This window comes from Elaeis guineensis, chromosome 1 (assembly GCF_000442705.2).
Source record: "Elaeis guineensis isolate ETL-2024a chromosome 1, EG11, whole genome shotgun sequence".
NCBI classification, from domain to species: Eukaryota; Viridiplantae; Streptophyta; class Magnoliopsida; order Arecales; family Arecaceae; genus Elaeis; species Elaeis guineensis.
In genome coordinates, this window is record NC_025993.2 from 127,403,256 (window position 1) to 127,423,100 (window position 19,845).

At 36.7% G+C, this 19,845-nt stretch overlaps 1 protein-coding gene across 1 annotated transcript in view; it reads left to right on the plus strand.

Moving 5' to 3' along the window:
* Positions 1-16,775, plus strand: part of LOC105061294 (uncharacterized) — a 104,164-nt gene extending 87,389 nt beyond the window's left edge. Inside the window, 19 exon segments of the mRNA XM_073261838.1 lie at positions 2,658-2,788; positions 2,966-3,481; positions 3,588-4,409; positions 4,494-4,570; positions 6,787-7,240; positions 7,343-7,429; positions 9,052-9,207; positions 9,291-9,475; positions 9,568-10,101; positions 10,198-10,375; positions 10,537-10,679; positions 10,768-10,853; positions 10,856-10,893; positions 11,089-11,310; positions 11,427-11,783; positions 13,354-13,512; positions 13,604-13,891; positions 14,101-14,441; positions 16,520-16,775. Coding sequence (XP_073117939.1) covers positions 2,658-2,788; positions 2,966-3,481; positions 3,588-4,409; positions 4,494-4,570; positions 6,787-7,240; positions 7,343-7,429; positions 9,052-9,207; positions 9,291-9,475; positions 9,568-10,101; positions 10,198-10,375; positions 10,537-10,679; positions 10,768-10,853; positions 10,856-10,893; positions 11,089-11,310; positions 11,427-11,783; positions 13,354-13,512; positions 13,604-13,891; positions 14,101-14,280 — 4,613 coding nt within the window. The 3' untranslated portion in view covers positions 14,281-14,441; positions 16,520-16,775.
* The last annotated feature ends 3,070 nt before the right edge of the window (positions 16,776-19,845 follow it).

Genomic DNA, 19,845 nt, shown 5'->3' on the forward strand with positions numbered 1-19,845 from the left:
TTTCGTATAATTCAATCCTTCAGTCAAATAACATCCCAGATGAGCTGTGGGCATGGAAATATGTCAAATCCAATCATTTATCATTATGTATCTCGATCAGAAGGCGATTCAGTTGATGATACATTAGAAATTTTTTTCTAATTATCATCCTGTTTTGGCCAAAGATTTTTGAATCAACGACCTATGAGATCACATAGGATGTTCGCTCTCCTTATTAGGAGTGACTGATCCCTTATTGATCACTCACAATCTCCATGCACTCTTCACCATATCCAGAACACCCCACATAAGGATCAGAGAATCAAGTTAGGCAGTGAACCAAAATATGGATCCAAGTACACAAGGTACCATGGTAACCTCAGGTCTAAGGATCACATACACAACTCCTACTAGAGAATTATCAGTTGACATGTAAATAAGACTATCTGATATTCTCTCGCAGGTCAATTCAGTGAACTCATTCTCTAATGAGCGTCCATATTCTTGTATTAGTGTCCTCACACAAGTGGTTGTGAGATCAACCACCCTCATATCTGAGCATATATAGGACATGTCAGTCTTACCGGTATCATTGATCTCCGACTCAATGTACTAACGACTAGGAATATTTTAGGTTAGGGCTACCAAGGAATTAGGTCTTACTGGCGTGATCTCATCACGGTCCTAAAATTATTATTCAGACCTATGGGGTTCATTATAATATTAAAATAAATAAGATGCAGCATATAATGAATCAAAAATATCTAATTTTATTAATAATAAATGTCAATTATATGAGTCAGGAAGATAAATTACAATAAATATCCTATCGCATCCGATATGCGATTGGCTTATAAGGCATTATTCTTTTACAATTGGCTACTGCACTCAAAGCAAACATGAGTATATGTAGTGAAGCTGATGTAAAAGAGTTATTTTGTAGTTCTCCTTTTTTGTCATGTATTTAAGATTGTGCCTACAACCAATAGTAAACAACATGATGCGAACATGCTGAACAAACAAGTAACAAATTTTACTTTGAGGTAAAAATAATTTTACTTTGTCATTCTTCTATACGGACACCAAAAAATTTTACTCTGTCACTCTTTATACTTTTTAGATTTCTCAAATAGTCTATTTTCGCCACCACTATCTGTGACCTCTTGGCATCCATTTTTCTTCAACACTTGAACTGCATTAGAGGGTCTCTTCTTCATGAAGTCATCTTTAAACTAGATCACCACATGCCCTTCCTTTACTTTTTAGTTTTTACATCTGTTAGTTCCTTAGTTTTCCTTCTTTACGACAATTTATTAAATATATGCACTGTATAGGTTTTTAACATTATTTGTCATTGTTTCCTATGTATGCATCCACAAACAATGTTGTTTATCATCTCCCTTATTACACTCAATGAGATATAGCCAATTAGATGTTTTTGTGTATGTATTAATCTATTAGACACAGAAACATGTTACATATGTATGTATATGCTAATGCCCAACACATGCTATAGGCATATGAGGTTTTTAGATGCTTGATATTTGTTTGTCAAATTAAGATGTTTCTGTTTTGTGGCTTTGGCTTCCTTTTCTATGCTAGGATTCATGAGACCTTGTTGTTTTCTCTTTTCCTCCTTCCTTTTCATTTGGATTCCTGAGAAATTTGTTGAGAACATCAAAAGAGAAAAACATGCCCAAGCCTTTTTCCTACCCTTGCATGCGATGTAATGGTAGCTTTCTCTAAGAACAAGCAGATGATATGGCACCCAACAGATGGTACCTCTACTTTACTGTCTTGAATCAAAACATGTTATAATTCAAATTAGGGAGGAGAGAGATTAAATAGAGAAGTCTGGTTTAAGAGACAACACTCTACTATTCACATCCACGTTAGGCAGCCACCTGCATACCGGAGTTTTTTATTCTCATGGATTTTAATGCATTTTAATATTTATATTATCGTATACATGAAGTTTATGGTATTTATAACTGTTTTTTGTTGGGATATTTCCATTTATAACAGATTGATTGCAGGAATACGTGCATATCAAATTATAACATTCATTTCTACTCTTGACTTTGTTCTATGGTAGAACTTTTACCACATGTTCCCATCAACATCCTCACCTGTGCTGACATGATCCTTGCTTATGCATCAGCTTCACAATCTGATATCTGAATTTGTACAATAATGCTGGTTTTATAGTTGTCATAAAATTTCCAACATTTTAAGTTTTGGACCAGATAATACTCCACAAATACATCTGCTTCGTTGCCTGCAAAATTCCCTCTTTAAGACATTTATATCAACAATTTCATTCTTTACTAATAGGGTCATTGTGATGACACTGTTATCATTTGTAAACATCCCTTCTTTTGATTTGAATTGCATCTGTAACTCTTAATAATATTCCAAATAAAGTTGCACACATACTCCTTTTGGACTCATAACAGTTAATTATTATTCTCTTCAGATCATTCTGTTACTCCAGTTAAATCTGTTTAATTTAAGAATAGTTTATGATAGGTTAGGTACTCAAAATATTTTAATATATTCAAGCCTGAAATAATCTCTAAAATTCAATATATAGACAATTCTTTTGGAGAGCTCTGTTCCATTATTCGACATTGTGTATACTTGTGTTTGTCTCTTATCATAGTGCTTGAACAATGTAGGTGAAGTTATGGGCGCGTTGTCTGTTCCTATTGGTAGTAGTTCTGGTACACTGAAACAGGCTGCTTCAATAAAAATACTGCAGCAAGCAGTTGATGTACGGAATCTTATGTCATATCCTTTGAGAAGAAAGGTGATTTGATGGCATTTTTATAGCACCGTAAATTCATGATTTTATCCCAATTTTCCAAATAAACCCACTTGCTAACATGTGTATCGTGCTTCTGCAAACTTATGTTCTTTATTCCTTTTCATTTTACTGATTAAAAACTCATTTGACCAACCAAAAAAAATGTATACATAAACTCAGGGTCAGCTATTTATTGATGAAGAGAGGAATAATTGTGGCAGTTTAGTAATTTCCACTTCTTATATCGAACGAAATGCTGACTTGAATATCCAAAGGGGAATAGAGAGCACAACTAGCACTGAAAGAGATGTTGGTTTCTGTGTTGGGCTTGGCCCAGCTGGGCCCTGGGAGAGCTTTGATTCAGTTCTCCCTCTGTCTGTTGTTCCAAAGTCACTTGATAGAAACCTTTTTGCCTTTGAAGTTGTCATGAGGAATGCAAAGAGGCATGCAATTCTTAGGGCTCTTGCTGTCATTGTGAATGATTCTGACATCAAGCTAGAAGTGTCTTTATGCCCTGCCACCATGCTCAGTGATTGTGTTCTAAACACGGGACCAAACAGTGCTACCACAGTGACAGAAGAGGTCTTTGAAAATCAGCGTTATCAACCAATTTCTGGTTGGGGAAATAAGTCATTCGGTTCTCACGGTAATGACCCTGGACGTTGGAGTACCAGAGATTTTTCATACTCATCAAAGGTGAGATGTTAAAATTCATACAGTTTCCACCATTCTGGATATAATACATTGTAGGAGATGTATTGTGCTTGCTTTTAACAAAATGGCTTCTTTTATCATTTTGAAGGACTTTTTCGAGCCTCCACTCCCTGCTGGTTGGAAACGGACATCAGCCTGGAAAATTGAGAAGTCTCACTTTGTGGACAATGATGGATGGGCATATGGAACTGATTTTCAGAGCTTATTGTGGCCTCCAAATTCTTCAAAAGCATCTTCAAAATCAGCTCTAGATTGTGTACGTCGAAGGCGTTGGATACGTACGAGGCAACCATTACCTGACGAAAACACAGATGGCATGAGAAATGTCATTGCTGTTATAAATCCGGGATCATCAGCGGTTTTACCATGGACTTACATGGTTAGTGGTATGGACACATGCTTGCAGGCTCGTCCTTTTGCTGAAAGTTCTCAGGAGACATACACTTGGGGTCAAATGGTCACTTTGGGTTCTGGCAGGGAGCAATCGACCAATCAGCAAGCTCCACTTTCTAGACAGAACACCATAAAACATTCAATTGTTCCATCACAAAATTCTGTTCTTAGATTGAATCAACTTGAGAAGAAGGACGTGCTCTCATACTGTAACCCCAGTGCTAGTACTAAACAGTATTTTTGGCTCAGCATTGGTATTGATGCTTCAGTGCTTCACACAGAACTAAATGCTCCTGTTTATGATTGGAAAATATCTGTTAATTCAGCTCTCAGATTGGAAAATAAGCTTCCTTATGAAGCTGAATATGCTATATGGGAGAGAACAGTTGAAGGGAATATGGTCGAGCGACAGCATGGTATTATCTCAACAGGTGGAAATGCATTTGTCTATTCAGCAGATATTCGAAAACCTATTTACCTTACTTTGTTTGTTCAAGGTGGTTGGATTTTGGAAAAGGTAACTGAATCTTCTGTTATTAATATAGTTTTTAAGTTTTAACTTAAAGTTCATCCCATCTGATTATTATATTTTCTTTATCAGGATGCCATTCTAATAATGAATTTGCTGGGCCATGACCATGCATCGTCTTTTTGGATGGTTCAACAACAAACTAACAGGTTTGGCGCATGAATAATTTATTATCCATGTATCCTAAAAAATAAGTTCAGATTGAAATTCCTCAATATAAAATGCAGGATATGTTTTCTAAATTGATTCTCTACTTGGTGGAGAAATGAAAGCAACTTTGAAGATAAACATGGAAAGTAGTCATAGAGAAAAAGAAATAACTACAAATTAACTTAATCAGAGATAGCCAGGACCGATATCTCTGTTTGCTTAGAAGGTAAAACTTATGAAAAAGGGCTTCTTAATGCATGAGGTTTCTGTTAATGCATGAGGTTCTATGCAGCCTTATCCATGCATGCACAGAGGCTTTTCCATGTTTTGAATCCATGGCACCCAGGTTATAATGGAACAGCCTTACCATTGCACCAAGGCTGCCCTCAAAACTTAAAACTGATATAGTATGAAAATATAATTTTTTTGGTAATCACATCTTTTTAACCTGTACATGAAGTATAAATGCACTCAGTATGTATACCAGAAGACATTACACTAATCTAGTTGTTAGAAAGAAGGTAGATCAATGATTTTTGGCTAAAGAGTCATTGTGTTACTTTTTTTCAACAGATGAATAAAAGCTCTGACATCTAAGAAAGGTTTTGGTTGCTTCACTTTTTCTTAAAAAATTACATGATTCTACCAGGATCATATAGGTGTTCATGGGAATTCTGTAAGTACTCTGTAATCGACTGCCATATTTCTAGGCCATATATGTGCATACGTATGTATGCACAAAGGTCTCTCTAGGAAACATTGGTGATGGAAAATCTAAACTATAACCATGTGATTTGAAACACAACCGAAAATGCCATTAAAAATTGAATATTTGGAACATCTTTACAGTTGATCAGGTAGACAAGATTGGTTAGTACTAGAGTTACTGTTTATGATAGATCATCTAAGATTCGATATTTTCCTAGTCATTTAGACTCATATATAACAAAATTTCAAGTAGTTCAAAAGCTCCTAAACAATAGATGAATCAATACATTTCATCATTCCATACACTAGAAAGAGATCAAGTTTTTTTTTTTTAGTTGATAATGTGCCATCATCAACCACAATCTAAATAGTTTAGATGCACTTAGTGCATTGACAGAATTACAGAAATGGATGAGTCGAACTGAAGAAATAGTATTAGATTTAATGGTTCATAATCATTTGTGAGCGTTAAAATTGGAGATTTGCATGATTTTTTTCTAGTAAGAAGATTTACACCATTGATCATGATGTGCACTACTAAAAGTACCTAGAGACAAAAAAATCATTTGTTTTCATGATCTTTTACAGTTCTACCGGCATACCATGTAGGTGTAAGAGTTGGAAGTACCAATTTTGCTAGTTTGTAAGTGCATGCGAGAGTATAGAAATCAAAGTTCTGCACTGCTGAGTGCTGATCGTGATTTTAGCATCTTATAACCATTATAGATAGGAACTCATTAGGTTTTTGACACTTGTTGTTTAAAGAAAAACATTTTAATTGCAATTAAAGCAGTCTATTTTTGCATCCTCTTGATTCATAGGTTAGATATTTCCAAAACATATATTTTCTTTTTCTAGCCATTTTTAGTTATGTACATGATCGATAGGATGAATTTTAAATTTGGATGTCTCATCATTGATTTTTGAACTATTTGTCTTTTATTGAAGATTTAATGTTTTTTTTGTATTCCGCTACTCCCTGTATATGTATCTGTGTATGTATCTCAATCTCTCTCTCTCTCTCTCTTCATTTGTGTCTACACATACATGCATGTCATGTATGTATGTAATGTATATATACATGCACATAAACATATATTATGTGTGAGAGGTTATGATAGAAAGTGTGCAGATCAGAGGTTTTTAATACACATGATCCTAGTTACCTTGATGCCCTGTATTTCTGTATGCTTTATACTTGCAAGTTATGTGTATTGTTATGTTTATGTTAAATTACATGAATACTGTAACTTCTATTGAACTGATGGGAGTAAAAGCATGGGTATATGCATGTGTTGGATTCATCATGATCTATATCCAGATTGTCCACTTTTTCCCAAGGATTCTTAAAGCTTATATGGAGCATGTTAAATATATACATGAAAGTATATGCGTCCTAACATAGTATATTTCAAATATATTTTTGGTTTAAGCACAGTTAATTTTCTGTATCTTTTGCTTAGAAAATCTTTGAATGTTATATTATCAAGCATTGTACTATATTCAGGAGGGTGCGTGTTAGTGTTGAGCATGACCTGGGAGGAACTGATGCTGCTCCCAAAATAGTGAGGTTGTTTGTTCCATATTGGATCCAGAATGATTCAGCAGTGCCATTATCATATCGTATTGTAGAGGTCGAACCCCTGGAGAATGCAGATACTGACTCTCTCTTAATTTCTAAAGCTGTTAAATCTGCGAAATTTGCCTTAAAACATTCCTCAAAGTCCTTGGATAGAAAAAATCCTAGCTTAAGAAGAAATATTCAGATATTGGAAGTTATTGAGGACTTTAGTCCCAAATATGTTATTTTGTCTCCACAAGACTATATACTGCATAGTGGAAGTTTGTCATTCCAATCTCGTGGTGATGCTTTTAACTCAGCGCGTCTGGGTATATCTGTAGCTGTTCAGCATTCAGATAATTACAGCCCTGGAATTTCTCTTCTTGAGCTTGAGAGCAAGGTTTCGAACCATCTCTGTATTTCCTTGTTTCATGTCCGAGACTTTTTGTCATTAAAATTTTGTTTTAATCATTGATCCAGAGGAAACTATTCTCTTATGCAGGAGCGAGTTAACGTTAAAGCATTTGCTTCTGATGGATCATATTACAGGCTTTCAGCACACCTTAAAATGGCTTCTGACAGAACAAAGGTTTATCTCCTTTTTCTTGTTTCTGCATTCTTTTATGCCCTATTTTGGTAATCCCAGTTTAAGAGGATTGTATTGGTTCCCATACATCTTTGCTTTGACGTATCAGAACCCTTCTTCAGAAGAATTCCATTTATTTTAATTTGTAAATCTGTCATACTTTCTGTTGTTGCCTGGTAGAATAAATAAATGAATTTGCATTATTGTGAGCTTATAGATGTTGATTAAGATATTTTATGTTATTGAATGAACTTTTCTGGGAGAACATGACATTTTATATGCTTATTTCCCCTGTTATATCCTAAAATCTTAAAAGTTATTTCTTAGTTCTCTAGGAAAGGATTAAACGTTTAGCATTTTGAAGGAGCCCTTTTATGCTTTTGACTTCCCTAAGGTTAACTTCAACTATTAAAAACTCAACTCAAAGCATTATGATGTATTGACAGTCTAATAATATCCAAGGCTGCCAAAACATTATACTCAGCATCTGTTTTCCTATAAAGAGAAAAACTTGTTTGATAATTTCTTCTTCACATTATATTGTATCATCACTTTTGTTTTTAATTTGTGCCCATCTGTGAGGACTCAATTTGGTTCTCACGGGATCTATCCTTATTCCAAATAGGATCAAATTACAATGGACTTGTAAAAATGACCTGGGATAGATAGCATCATATTATTGATTGTGGATACTTTTTTTTCCTGATACAGAAAAGGATATTAAATCAAACTCAAATTATATTACAGTTTAGTTCATGCGTCCAAGTATAGTTTAGTCCTCTTTGACTTATTAATATGAAATTGTGTCCTCCTAAGTCCTATGTTATCAGCACTATCTTAGATGGCTTATACAATAACTTCATATTTCCAAGTGAAGAATGGAAGGGTAACTTTCATAAAAAACAATAGGCCACTTATCTTGGCAATATTATGTCAACCACAACATAGTTACCTGTAATGAGTCGTGCAACTCTAGGTAACTTAAGCATATCTATTCAGGGTAAGCCCTTATTTGAACTAAGTGGCCTGCATTTGTTCTTTTAGTTCCATTTCAAACAGCTGGCAAGGAATTATAGGTCCAAAATGGAAAAATAAGTGCTTCCATTTTCACCTGCATAGCCTTCATTTTCAAATTGTTTCATTTCATGATATATGCTGCTTTAATGCATTCTTTAATGATGCTAAAGTTTTATGAAAACACAACAATCACGTAGATTCTATTTTCATATTCCCAAAATTTTTCCTTCATATTTCTACCTTCTGAACATGGCCAAGATGCAAGTGTCATGAAGATAATTAAGCTGGTGTAGGTTACTGGTGAAGCAATTACATTTTCATAGTGGGTATAACCGAATAAGTATTAGGGCAATGTAATTTTCTTACAACCTATGCTTTCACATTTTATTATTCCAATTTATAGAAAAATGATACAAGTCATCTCATCTGAATAAATGATATAATGTGCACTTCATATTGTTATCATTCACAATTAAGTTATTACCTAGATAATGAAAACTCAGTTTATCTTTTCATCAAAATATGTATATCTTATATTCAGTACATCGAGAAATTACATAATCAAGACAGTATGCTAATCTTACACTTGCTAAATCAAATGTGTGTAGGTTGTTCTTTTTCTACCTCGGACTCTATTTATCAACAGGACTGGACGCAGTGTATCTTTGTCTCAGTGTAACACTAAAACAGAAGAGTGGTTTCACCCAGGTGATACTCCAAAATTATTTAAATGGCAATCCAGTGCAAGAAATGAATTATTGAAGGTGAGAAAAAGTAGTTTATTGGATTGCTGTTCAGTACCCCATATTTCGCCTTCATGCACTTGTTTATCTTTTTCTGTCTTCAGTTGCGAGTGGATGGATACAAATGGAGTACGCCATTTAGCATTGAAAATGATGGTGTAATGTGTGTTTGCATGAAGAGTGATAAGGGAAATGATCAGATGTATCTTGGAGTGGAGGTAAGGGGTGGAACAAAAAGCTCACGCTATGAAGTAGTGTTTCGTCTTGCTTCATTGTCAAGCCCCTACAGGTATTCATGGAGTTAAATGCCTTTCTTTTTTTTCTATTTAGCCCATGTAAACTTATCTGTTGCAAAAAATACTTGTAATTTCTCATTAACAGGATTGAAAATCGTTCGATGTTCTTACCTGTGCGCTTTCGCCAAGTTGGTGGTACTGATGACTCCTGGCACAATCTTCCCCCTAATGCTGCTGCTGCATTTTTCTGGGAAGATCTAGGTAGACAAAGGTTATTGGAAGTCTTAGTTGATGGAACTGACACTTTAAGCTCTGAGTTGTACAACATTGATGAGGTTATGGATCACACACCCATGCTGACATCAAGTGGACCTACAAAAGCTGTACGTCTTACTGTTCTTAAGGAAGGGAAAATACACATCGGCCGAATTAGTGATTGGATGCCAGAGAATGAAACTCCAGAAAGCATACATGAAATAGTTCCATTACCAGTCTTTCAACCATCTGAGACTGACTATAAACAATCTTCTTCAGCATTGGATAGTGAATTGCATGTCTCTTTTGAGGTAACAGAGCTGGGCCTATCTATTATTGATCATATGCCGGAGGAAGTTCTATATCTCTCAGTGCAGAATCTTCTACTTTCTTATTCATCTGGATTGGGCTCTGGAATCAGTAGGTAAGTTCTTAAATTAGTAGATTTTGTTTGACCAATAGTTGTGCCTAATACCAAGCTTTTGCATCTGCTTGCTTATGTATTGTTTTGTAATGGCAGGTTCAAGTTACGAATGCATGGGATTCAAGTAGATAACCAGTTGCCTTTTTCTCCAATGCCAGTTCTCTTTAGGCCGCAGAGAAATGGGGATCAGCTGGACTACATTTTGAAGTTTTCAATGACCATGCAAGCTAATAATTCCCTAGATTCTCGTGTGTATCCATATGTTGGTCTACAGGTATATGGTTTGATATGTTGGAGGCTTGCTTGAATTCAATTTTTGAATTTTATATTTAGTAAAGACTCTTCTATATCTTTCAATCCTGCTTTTCCCACTTGATCCTGATTTGCTATGTTCATGTAAATGAAAAAAATCAGATCTGTTTTACCTTTTTACAGGTTCCTGATAATTCTGCCTTTCTAGTTAACATCCATGAACCAATTATTTGGCGCCTTCATGAGATGTTTCAACAAGCAAAACTTAGTACAGTATTCAGTTCTTCAACTACTGCTGTTTCAGTTGATCCAATAGTCAAAATTGGGTATGCATAAAGCATATTATATTTCATAACGAGACTGTTTTTTGTTCTTTTTTCATTAAATGCTTATTAGATATTCTTGTACCAACAGGCTGCTTAACATCTCTGAAATCCGATTTAAAGTATCAATGGCTATGTCACCAACACAACGACCAAGAGGTGTACTTGGATTTTGGTCATCTTAATGACTGCATTGGGAAACATGGAGCATATGCCGGTGGGTCTACATTTCGTTTTCATTAATCAGTCTTGAAGTCTATAAAGTTCACAATATTTGTATCCTATGTTTGTTATTTGATTGTCATGTCTGGATCTGGATAATTATTTACATATGATATAGTTCTGGTCCCATGAACCTATTTTAATCCTATCCTATTTAGGTTAACATAGTGATTGCAATATCTATATTTAGGTGCGTATTGCTCAGAGATTCCGTGATGAAGTATGCATGCGTCAAAGTGCTCTTGTGAGTACTGCAGTATCTAGCATCCAAAAGGATCTTCTTAGTCAGCCTCTTGGACTTCTCTCTGGCGTTGACATTCTTGGCAATGCCAGTAGTGCACTTAGTAGCATGAGCAAAGGTGTTGCAGCTTTGTCCATGGACAAGAAATTTATTCAAAGCCGACAGAAAAAGGTAATCAAAATTTAAGAATATTTTAAGTTGCAATATTACTATCCTGCAAAATATATGATTCAAACCTATCAAGTGCATACAGTTAATTGCTTATCTCTTTATAATGCTTCTTCCAGGAAAGCAAAAGTGTGGAAGACATTGGTGATGTCATCAGAGAGGGAGGTGGAGCTCTTGCAAAAGGCTTCTTTCGAGGAGTGACAGGTATCTTAACAAAGCCTCTCGAAGGTGCAAAATCTTCTGGTGTTGAGGGTTTTGTCCAGGGTGTAGGGAAAGGATTAATTGGTGCCGCCGCACAGCCTGTTAGTGGGGTCCTAGATCTTCTATCAAAAACTACTGAAGGAGCCAATGCTGTAAGAATGAAGATAGCATCTGCTATCACATCAGAAGAGCAATTGCTCCGTAGACGTGTTCCTCGAGTAATTGGCGGGGATAATTTGCTCCGGCCATATGATGAATACAAAGCTGCTGGACAGGTAAAGAATCTTCAATTTCACTTGTAGTCATCAAGCAGTCCTACGTAAAACTTTGTAACTCATAATACCTCTTGGTGTGCACATTTCAGGAAAAAAATGTCAATTTTTCACTTTAACTTGTTTACTTCATAATAATAGTAAAAGATGTCTTAATCAAGATTTTACGTCCCAATGGGATGGAAGGCATCCCAATCGTTCCGTTCCGTTCCTATAAGAAAATAGGATCGGGATGGAGCCGGGACTTCGAAACTTATCCATGCAGGGAAAGAAGAAAGAGGAAAGAAAAAAGGGAAGATGGAAGAAGGGAAAAGTGAAAGGAAAGAAGACAATTGAAAGAATGAAGGGAAGGGAGAAGAAAAAGAAAGGAAAGATAAAAAAGAAGAAAAAGGAATAAAAGAAAGAAAGAAAGAAAGAAAGAAAGAAAAGGATGATAAAAAGAAGGAAAAAAGAAAGAAAGGAAGATTGAAGAAAAAGAAAGCAAAAAAAAAGAAGGAAAGAAAAAGAAAAAAGAAAAAAAGAGAGGGAGAATATCTACTAGGATGCATGACCGAGACGGCTATTGAGACAAGATGGGACAGTGAGGCGTCCTGTTCCATAGAGATACCAGGACACCGTCTCAGGGGATTTAAAATGTTGGTCTTAATATTGGTGATATATTTGTCTCAATTATAAAACCATCCACCATAGAGTTGTTTTAATCAAGGTTTTAAATCCCATGGTATGGAAGTATCCCAATTTTTCCATGGAGCAGGATGCCCTATTGTCACACCCCATCACAATGATAGTCCCGGTCATACATTCCGATAGGTATCTTCCATCTTTCTCCCCTTCTTTCCTTTCTATCTTTCTTTCTTTGTTTGTTTTTTCTTCTTTCTTTCCGTCCTTTTTTTCCTTTTCTTCTATCTTTCTTTTCTTTCCTTTTTTTTTTTCTTGTATCCCTTCTTTTATTTTTTTTTTCTTCTTTCTCTTTCCTTTCTTCATTCTTCTTGATGGAGCGGGACGTCCTATTGTCCCAACCCCGTCACAATGATAGTTCCGGTCATACATCCCAATAGATATCTTCAATCTTTCTCTCTTTTTTTCTTTGTTTGTTTGTTTGTTTTTTTCTTCTTTCTTTCTGTCCTTCTTTCCTTTTCTTGCACCTTTCTTTCTTTCCTTTCCTTTTTCTTTCTTGTATTCCTTCCATCTTTTATTTCTTTTTTCTTTTTCTTTCTCTTTCCTTTCTTCATTCTTTTTTTTATTTCTTTTTCTTCTTTCTTTCTTTCTTTTCTTTTCTTCTTCTTTCTTTTCACTTTTTTCATTTTTAGCTTTCCTTCCTTTGTTTCTTTCCTCTTTCTTCTTCTTTCCATAAGTGGATGGGTTTCGGAGTCTCAACCCCCCAATCAAATTTTCTTATAGGAACTGGATGGGATGGTCAGAATGCCCCCCATCCCGTCAGAATGTAACACCTTGATTTCAATTTTATAATTATCTTCACATTTCCATTATGCTAAAATATGGCCACTGCATGCTTATTTCACCTCATATTTGAAGCAAAATCTGAGTTAACATGTTCTGTTTTATCGTGAAGGCTATCTTACAGCTTGCTGAATGTGGTACCTTTCTTGGTCAAGTTGATCTATTTAAAGTCCGAGGAAAGTTTGCATTTACGGATGCTTATGAAGATCATTTTTTACTACCAAAAGGAAAGATCCTGTTAGTCACTCATCGAAGAGTTTTGTTGGTACAAGTAAGTCAACTCCCAATTGCCTGTAATGCTTTTGGCACTTATTCTATTCTTTCAAGAATCTGAGAACCCATTTCGATCTCATAATTTTCAGCAACCTACAAACATTATGATTCAAAGAAGATTCAATCCAGCTAGGGATCCATGCTCAGTATTGTGGGATGTCCTGTTGGGTGACATAGTGACAATGGAGTTGACACATGGGAAGAAAGATATCCCAGGATCATTACCTTCATGCCTTATCTTGTACCTGCAAATTAGATCGATTGAACCAAAGGAAACTGCTCGTGTGATAAAATGCACCCATGGATCTCAACAAGCTACCAAAATTTATTCAGCAATTCAGCAAGCACTGGATGCTTATGGTCCAAATGCTTCAAAGGTTATATCTTGATCTTAATATGCCAGTTTTTGTCTAGGATATCTGGCATTGTTGGATGTTAGATCTTGATTATGTACTATCCTACATATTTTGTTACAAATGCTTCAAAGGTTATATGTTGATCTTAATATGCCAGTTTTTGTCTAGGATATCTGGCATTATTGGATATTAGATCTTGATTATGTATTACCCTACATTTTTTGTTACAGGACATGCAGAAAAGGAAGGTGCCAAGACCATATACTCCATGTAGTTCTGTTGTCTGCCCTTTAGTTTATCCTAAAGAAGATTTTGGTAGTTGGGTTGTACATGATGATAAAGGATCAGTTCCTATCAGTTCAGCTTTTGGCACGATGCTTGCTCAACCTCAACCTGGGAAAGAGCACTAACAGTGAAATTTAAAAGTCTTGATACTTAGAGAGAGGGTAACTACTAGTGGTCTCTGAAAAATTCATGGTGTGTTGCATTCTCATTATGCAACTAAAGGGAGAAACATATTTCTGCAAGAAATCTTGGCGGTGCTAAACTTCATGCTGCTACTACAATGAAGGTTTGGCACATTGCATCCTGCCTACAATCTTTGATTTTTTATATGCTAGCTTTGTCCCTTCTATTTAAAAATTTTGTTATATTCAAAATTTTCATACTAATGCAGAAGTGGAACCCTTAATTTTTAATCAAAGCTAAATGAATGCATCTGTACTGGTAGAGTATCTGTTCACTCTCAGAGAACAACTTAATTTTATGTTTCTTGAGAAATTCGAGGAAGAGAATATTATAATAACTGATTATGTTTGCTTGATCACTCTTTGGAGATTTAAGCTTTGTTTCGTGCAGAGAATTCATTTATTCTTCTACAAAGTTAGGTTAACTCTAACATCAATTCACACACCAGTAGACATGCATATACACAACACAAATGCATACACCCACAGCCCAAGAGAGTCCAAATGATGTTGTACCCATCTAACTAATGATTCCCAAAAGGATCCAATTCCTAGTAACCTTGCATACTCTTTCAAACTGGACTGTTGTTGAGGGACTATGATGCGATGGAATGTGATTCCGGAAGATTTTTCCCTATCTAGGGCTATTTCGATCTTAATAAATTGGCAAAAGAAAATCAATGAAGTGTTCGGTTCTAAGTTTATATCTATCCATGAGACATTATGTTTGGTTTTCCTTTATTCTTGGATGTTCTTTCAATGTAATATGGTATTGTTATAAATTACTGATGATGATCGAGATCAGGATGGAAATTTTTTCTCCTAATTCTATATGTTTTTCTTAATCGATAAAGAAGATTGCATATTTTCCCCCATCATTGTCAAAAGTAAGGACTCAGATCCCAGCGGGACGTCCCGTGGGACATCAGGACAGGGTACCATCCCATGTGTCGAGACAAGACCGTCTCGCTAGCTTTCCAGCATCCTGATCGGGACGCTTTGGGACATCCTCTGTCCCCAGTGTCGGGACGGGATGGGATGGTGGCGCGTCCTGTTTTCATGAAAAAATCGGGATAGTCCCATCCATGGGATTTAAAATCTTGGTCAAAACCACATTAGATATATCTTACATTAATTTCATCATAAGGTTGTTTTTTTGACATGGATCCTTCAATGATATTAAAAGATGCATTTGAGAATTTTGAATTTATTTTTGCAGTTGAACATAAGATATCAGATTCTACAGTATCGAACAAGAACCAATTCATGGAGGCCTGGTATGCCTTGATTTATGGTGAACTGGGGGTGCACAACCCAAGTCAACCCCCAACCAGGTGGTTCAAGGCAAATCAGGTTGGTTGGGCTTCTAATCAGGTTGGTTGGGCTCCTTGTCTCAACCCTGACCCATGTGCAGCCCAAGCGATACCGGGCAGTATTGCTTGTGATCATATTTTAGATGGTCTAGAATCTTGTTACCCACTATTCGAAGGCAGGAACAAGAAGAGGGAGGCAGAGGGCTGCCAATGGCAAGAAACGAGGATTTCTTGCAAAGTTACTGGAGATTTTGAGCTGGAAAATCATTCGAGTCCACCTTTTTTTCATTGCTTGAAAACTCTTGAGTTTGTTTTAGGTGTTTAATTTGACTGGACACTTAAAGGACTTGAAAAATCCATATTTAGGTGTTATCGGTCTATAATGGTCTTTTATGATCAGATTCATGCCCAAGAGCATGAATCTGAGGCCAAAATCAGAGTATTTAGGTACATATGCAGTCGTTTCAATTGTTGATTTTTTAATATGCAGACTAGCAACATAAATACTTTTGAGACATCCAAAACCATGACTGGGCACTTAAAGCACTTCTCATACCATATTTCTTGCAAAAATATAGCACGGAGACAACAGAGCATAAGAAAAATACAGTAAGACAATTTAGGGGGCTAAATCAGGGACATATAGATCAGCTCCAAGCATCCTGGTCCCTTCTTTGCGTGGCATGTGGATGGCATATACCATGGACCCTTAGTCAGGACAGGATCAATACATGATAGTCTGAACGTTGGTTGCGTAACCCATCTTAGCTTTTCTGTTCCTGGAGAATTGTAAGAAATCAAACTGCATTTTAGTGGCTACTGTTGCACTTTATTGTGTTAATTACCTGACTGAATAACACTCTCTGCAGGTCTTGGAGATAACTACGGCTCAAAAGTTGTTGGCCAAAGGCTTGGTAATCAGTATCAGGCACTCGATCTGGTATATTCATGGAGGCAGAGGCATGTGCAAATCTGCAGCTTTTTGTCGTGCTTTGTTTTGTGTATAATTGCTTGGGAAGTCACTAATCATTGTGCAATGGTCTGGTTATATTGTAAATGTGCTTTCTTTGGTTTTATTTCACTCCAATTTATCAAAATATTTGAGTGTGCAAAAGCTTTAGATGAGGCTTTTATGTTGCCTGGGAGATTGAAGATTTGTGTGGGTTAGTCACGCACTATGTTCCAATCATAGTAGTTCAATGACCAAATTTTAGCGGTCATACTATTATTTGTCATGAAAAATGGTAGTGCAATGTATCAAAATATTTATGCTGCAAAAGCTTTGCAGATTGGAAAGTTTATATTAGGGGATCCTTGCATTGCATCCCAATTAGATTGCATTTTCAATTTTCAAAGTTAATCAGCCACCAATTTTCCAAGACAACATGAGGCTTTTGATAATGGGTATCTTGCTGGTCAAGTAGTTCATCATTTTTTATATCTATTAATTTATGCTCAAGTTTCTCACCTAGATCATTGGGGTGATATTGGTCGGGAATGGTTTCGTAATTGGGTTGAAATCAGATCAGAGTATATCTATATTCATATTTATTTGATTTGACGAATACGGGTATGGATATAAATATTAGTAGATTATAAAAATTTATATTTATATTTATTTTAAATAGATATGGATATAAATTGGATAATGAAAGTATAGATATTATTATCACGACTCCGATGAGGTGCTGATGTGGTTGGTGTTGGGCGTCGGTCAAGATCCACGACATCGGAAGGTATCTGCAAAAGAAGTTTACACTCATTGGGATTGTTTTGGTGGGTGATCTTTTGATGCTGAATTAGTCAGAATTTGGAAAATAGTGGAGAAAAAAAGATTGCAAGGATCGAGCCAGAGCTCTTTTGCTTGTGGGTATGCTTGCTTTTCTTTGTCTCTCTTGCTTACTTTGGGGTTTCCTTCGTATGTTTTTTATTTAGAGGTTGAGTTCATAGGTCAGTCAAAATCTATGTCGGTTAGGCCTAGCTTTATAGATTGTTAGATCACATTTTGTCCTTTGTTATGGGAGAAATTTGTATTATTCTCTGTATCGAGGTTGTTAGTCAGGCGTTGGCTTGGCTTCACTTGCATGGGTGATTGAACGGATGGGTTTGGGCTCACGGTGATATCACCACATTATCTTGAGCGTGTTATGAAGGATTGGTCTTGATCAGTGAGTTTCTCTCGTAACATGCCTCCACTTTAGAGTTCGAAGCTTTTGGGCTTCAAGAAGCGATCTAATTTCTTCTTCTTGGCTGCGTTGTTTTGGGAATGATTTTTAAAAATTTAAGAATACGTCATTTTGCGACTCACACCATTTTTATTAGGGATGGAGCTCGAGTGGTTGTGGAATGGCATTTTTGAGAGACAGGAGATCCATTCTTGAGAGAGAGGAGATCTAGAGCGGATCCAGATATTGCTTCGGGACTCATCCAAGATCCACCACAGGACAAGTCGGGATAAGTTATGTTTTGTGAGTTGTCTTATGTGATTCAATAAGATAAGGATGCGATAAAGGGTGGTCTGCTGCTTCATGATTGGTTAAGTAGCACAATCTCACAATTTGATAATTGGATCCATATTGGTAGCTTGTATAAATAGACTACTCGGTGGGGTCTTTTGTCATGTAACTATCAGTTGCTCTTTTGTCACTCTAATCTTTAGAGAGAGATTCTCTTTTCTAATCAACATGAAGCAATCGTCGTCCGCCATTAAGTTGGCTGTGAAGGAGATGAGCTCGTCTCCTTCACTTGTCCCTTGAAGAGTCCTAATATAAGAGGGCGAGGAGCATCCAGCCTGAATTTTTCATTTCTAACTCATGGTGGTCTTCAATGGGGATCGGGTCGATCGCTATTATGAGGTTGCATGTTGCTGCATCAGAGTCGCTCCAGTTCTATCCTTTAACCTCGGCATACACCTAGGTTCGTTGATGCTGCAGTAGAGATTTTCGTTGAGGTTAGGCTCCAATGCATTGAGGAGTTTAAAGCCTTCTTAAAGCTTTCACAGACTTTGAGGGTAAGCCCATCGAGGCATCTTTGACTGGATGGCTGGATTCATTCAAGTCTTTAAGGATCCAAGGCATGCATGAAGAGGATCTTGGATCTGAGGCGCCTAATGACGAGGAGGTCGGGGCATTTTTTTCGGACGAAAACTAGGACTTCATCCTTTTGTACTTATTTTTGGTGTCGGTGAAGTTTTATCTCTCAGAGCTTTCACTTTTCTGTGGTGTTGATACAGCGACTCTTTGCCTCAATCAAATGCTTGGATAGGTCGGTCGGATTAATTCCATGCTCTTGATATTGTTTGAAGCCTTTGCTTACCTTTGAAAGTCTCAAGCTGCATGTGCCAAGCACCGAATGCTGCTTTCGCGAATCAAAAGAAGATGACTCGTCATGATATTATAGGGCTAGGAGTCATATAGTTTGAAGATCTGGAGGGGCTCGTATTTAATGCAGGTATCTGTTTTCCAAGAAGTGCAGGCCTTTAAGGTGGCCGACTTCTAAGACCTTTAAGGTGGCGGCGTCTGTCGCACAGCTAGAGGAGCATTTGAATTCGTCTGCTCCTTCTATAAATATGAGTTGGTTGGTATTGCCTGGTTATCCTTCTCAATATTGCAGTGGAGCTACCTTATCCAATGTTGAGCACGGTGCTTTTCTCCATCTTAAGCGGGAGGAATTGAAAAATTTTGCTACTCCAGTTGTAGAGGTGGCCATTTGAGCTTTTTGATGCCTTGTCCTCCATGGTCAAGTCTTGAATCTTTCTAGAGGGTTGCTTCTTCTCTTGCCTAGAGCTGCTTTCTGGCCTTTCATGGAGATGCATCATGAAAGCATGTGGGATTTCAAAAGGGAAGTGCCCACATCATTGTTGATGTCCTTTTAAGGTGGCTGGCACTCTCTGTTAGGGATCGCATCGTCTTGAAGCCTACCTCATGCTTCGAGGATGTCAGTTAGGCCTTTTTGATCCTTTTTTCTTTCTTTATCGTAATGAGCTTCTTAGCGCTTCTTTTATTGCTTTGGGATGAGTCAGCTCTTCTCCTGTAGTTGTCATCAACTTCTGCTGGTAAGACTTTCAGAGGATTAATCTTTATTGGCTACAGAGGGCCACTCGGGGCTATAGTGGGTCATGTTGATGGTTATAGTGGGTCGTATGGTTACAGTAGGCCACGTTCATGACTACAATGGGCCATCTCAGTCATAATAG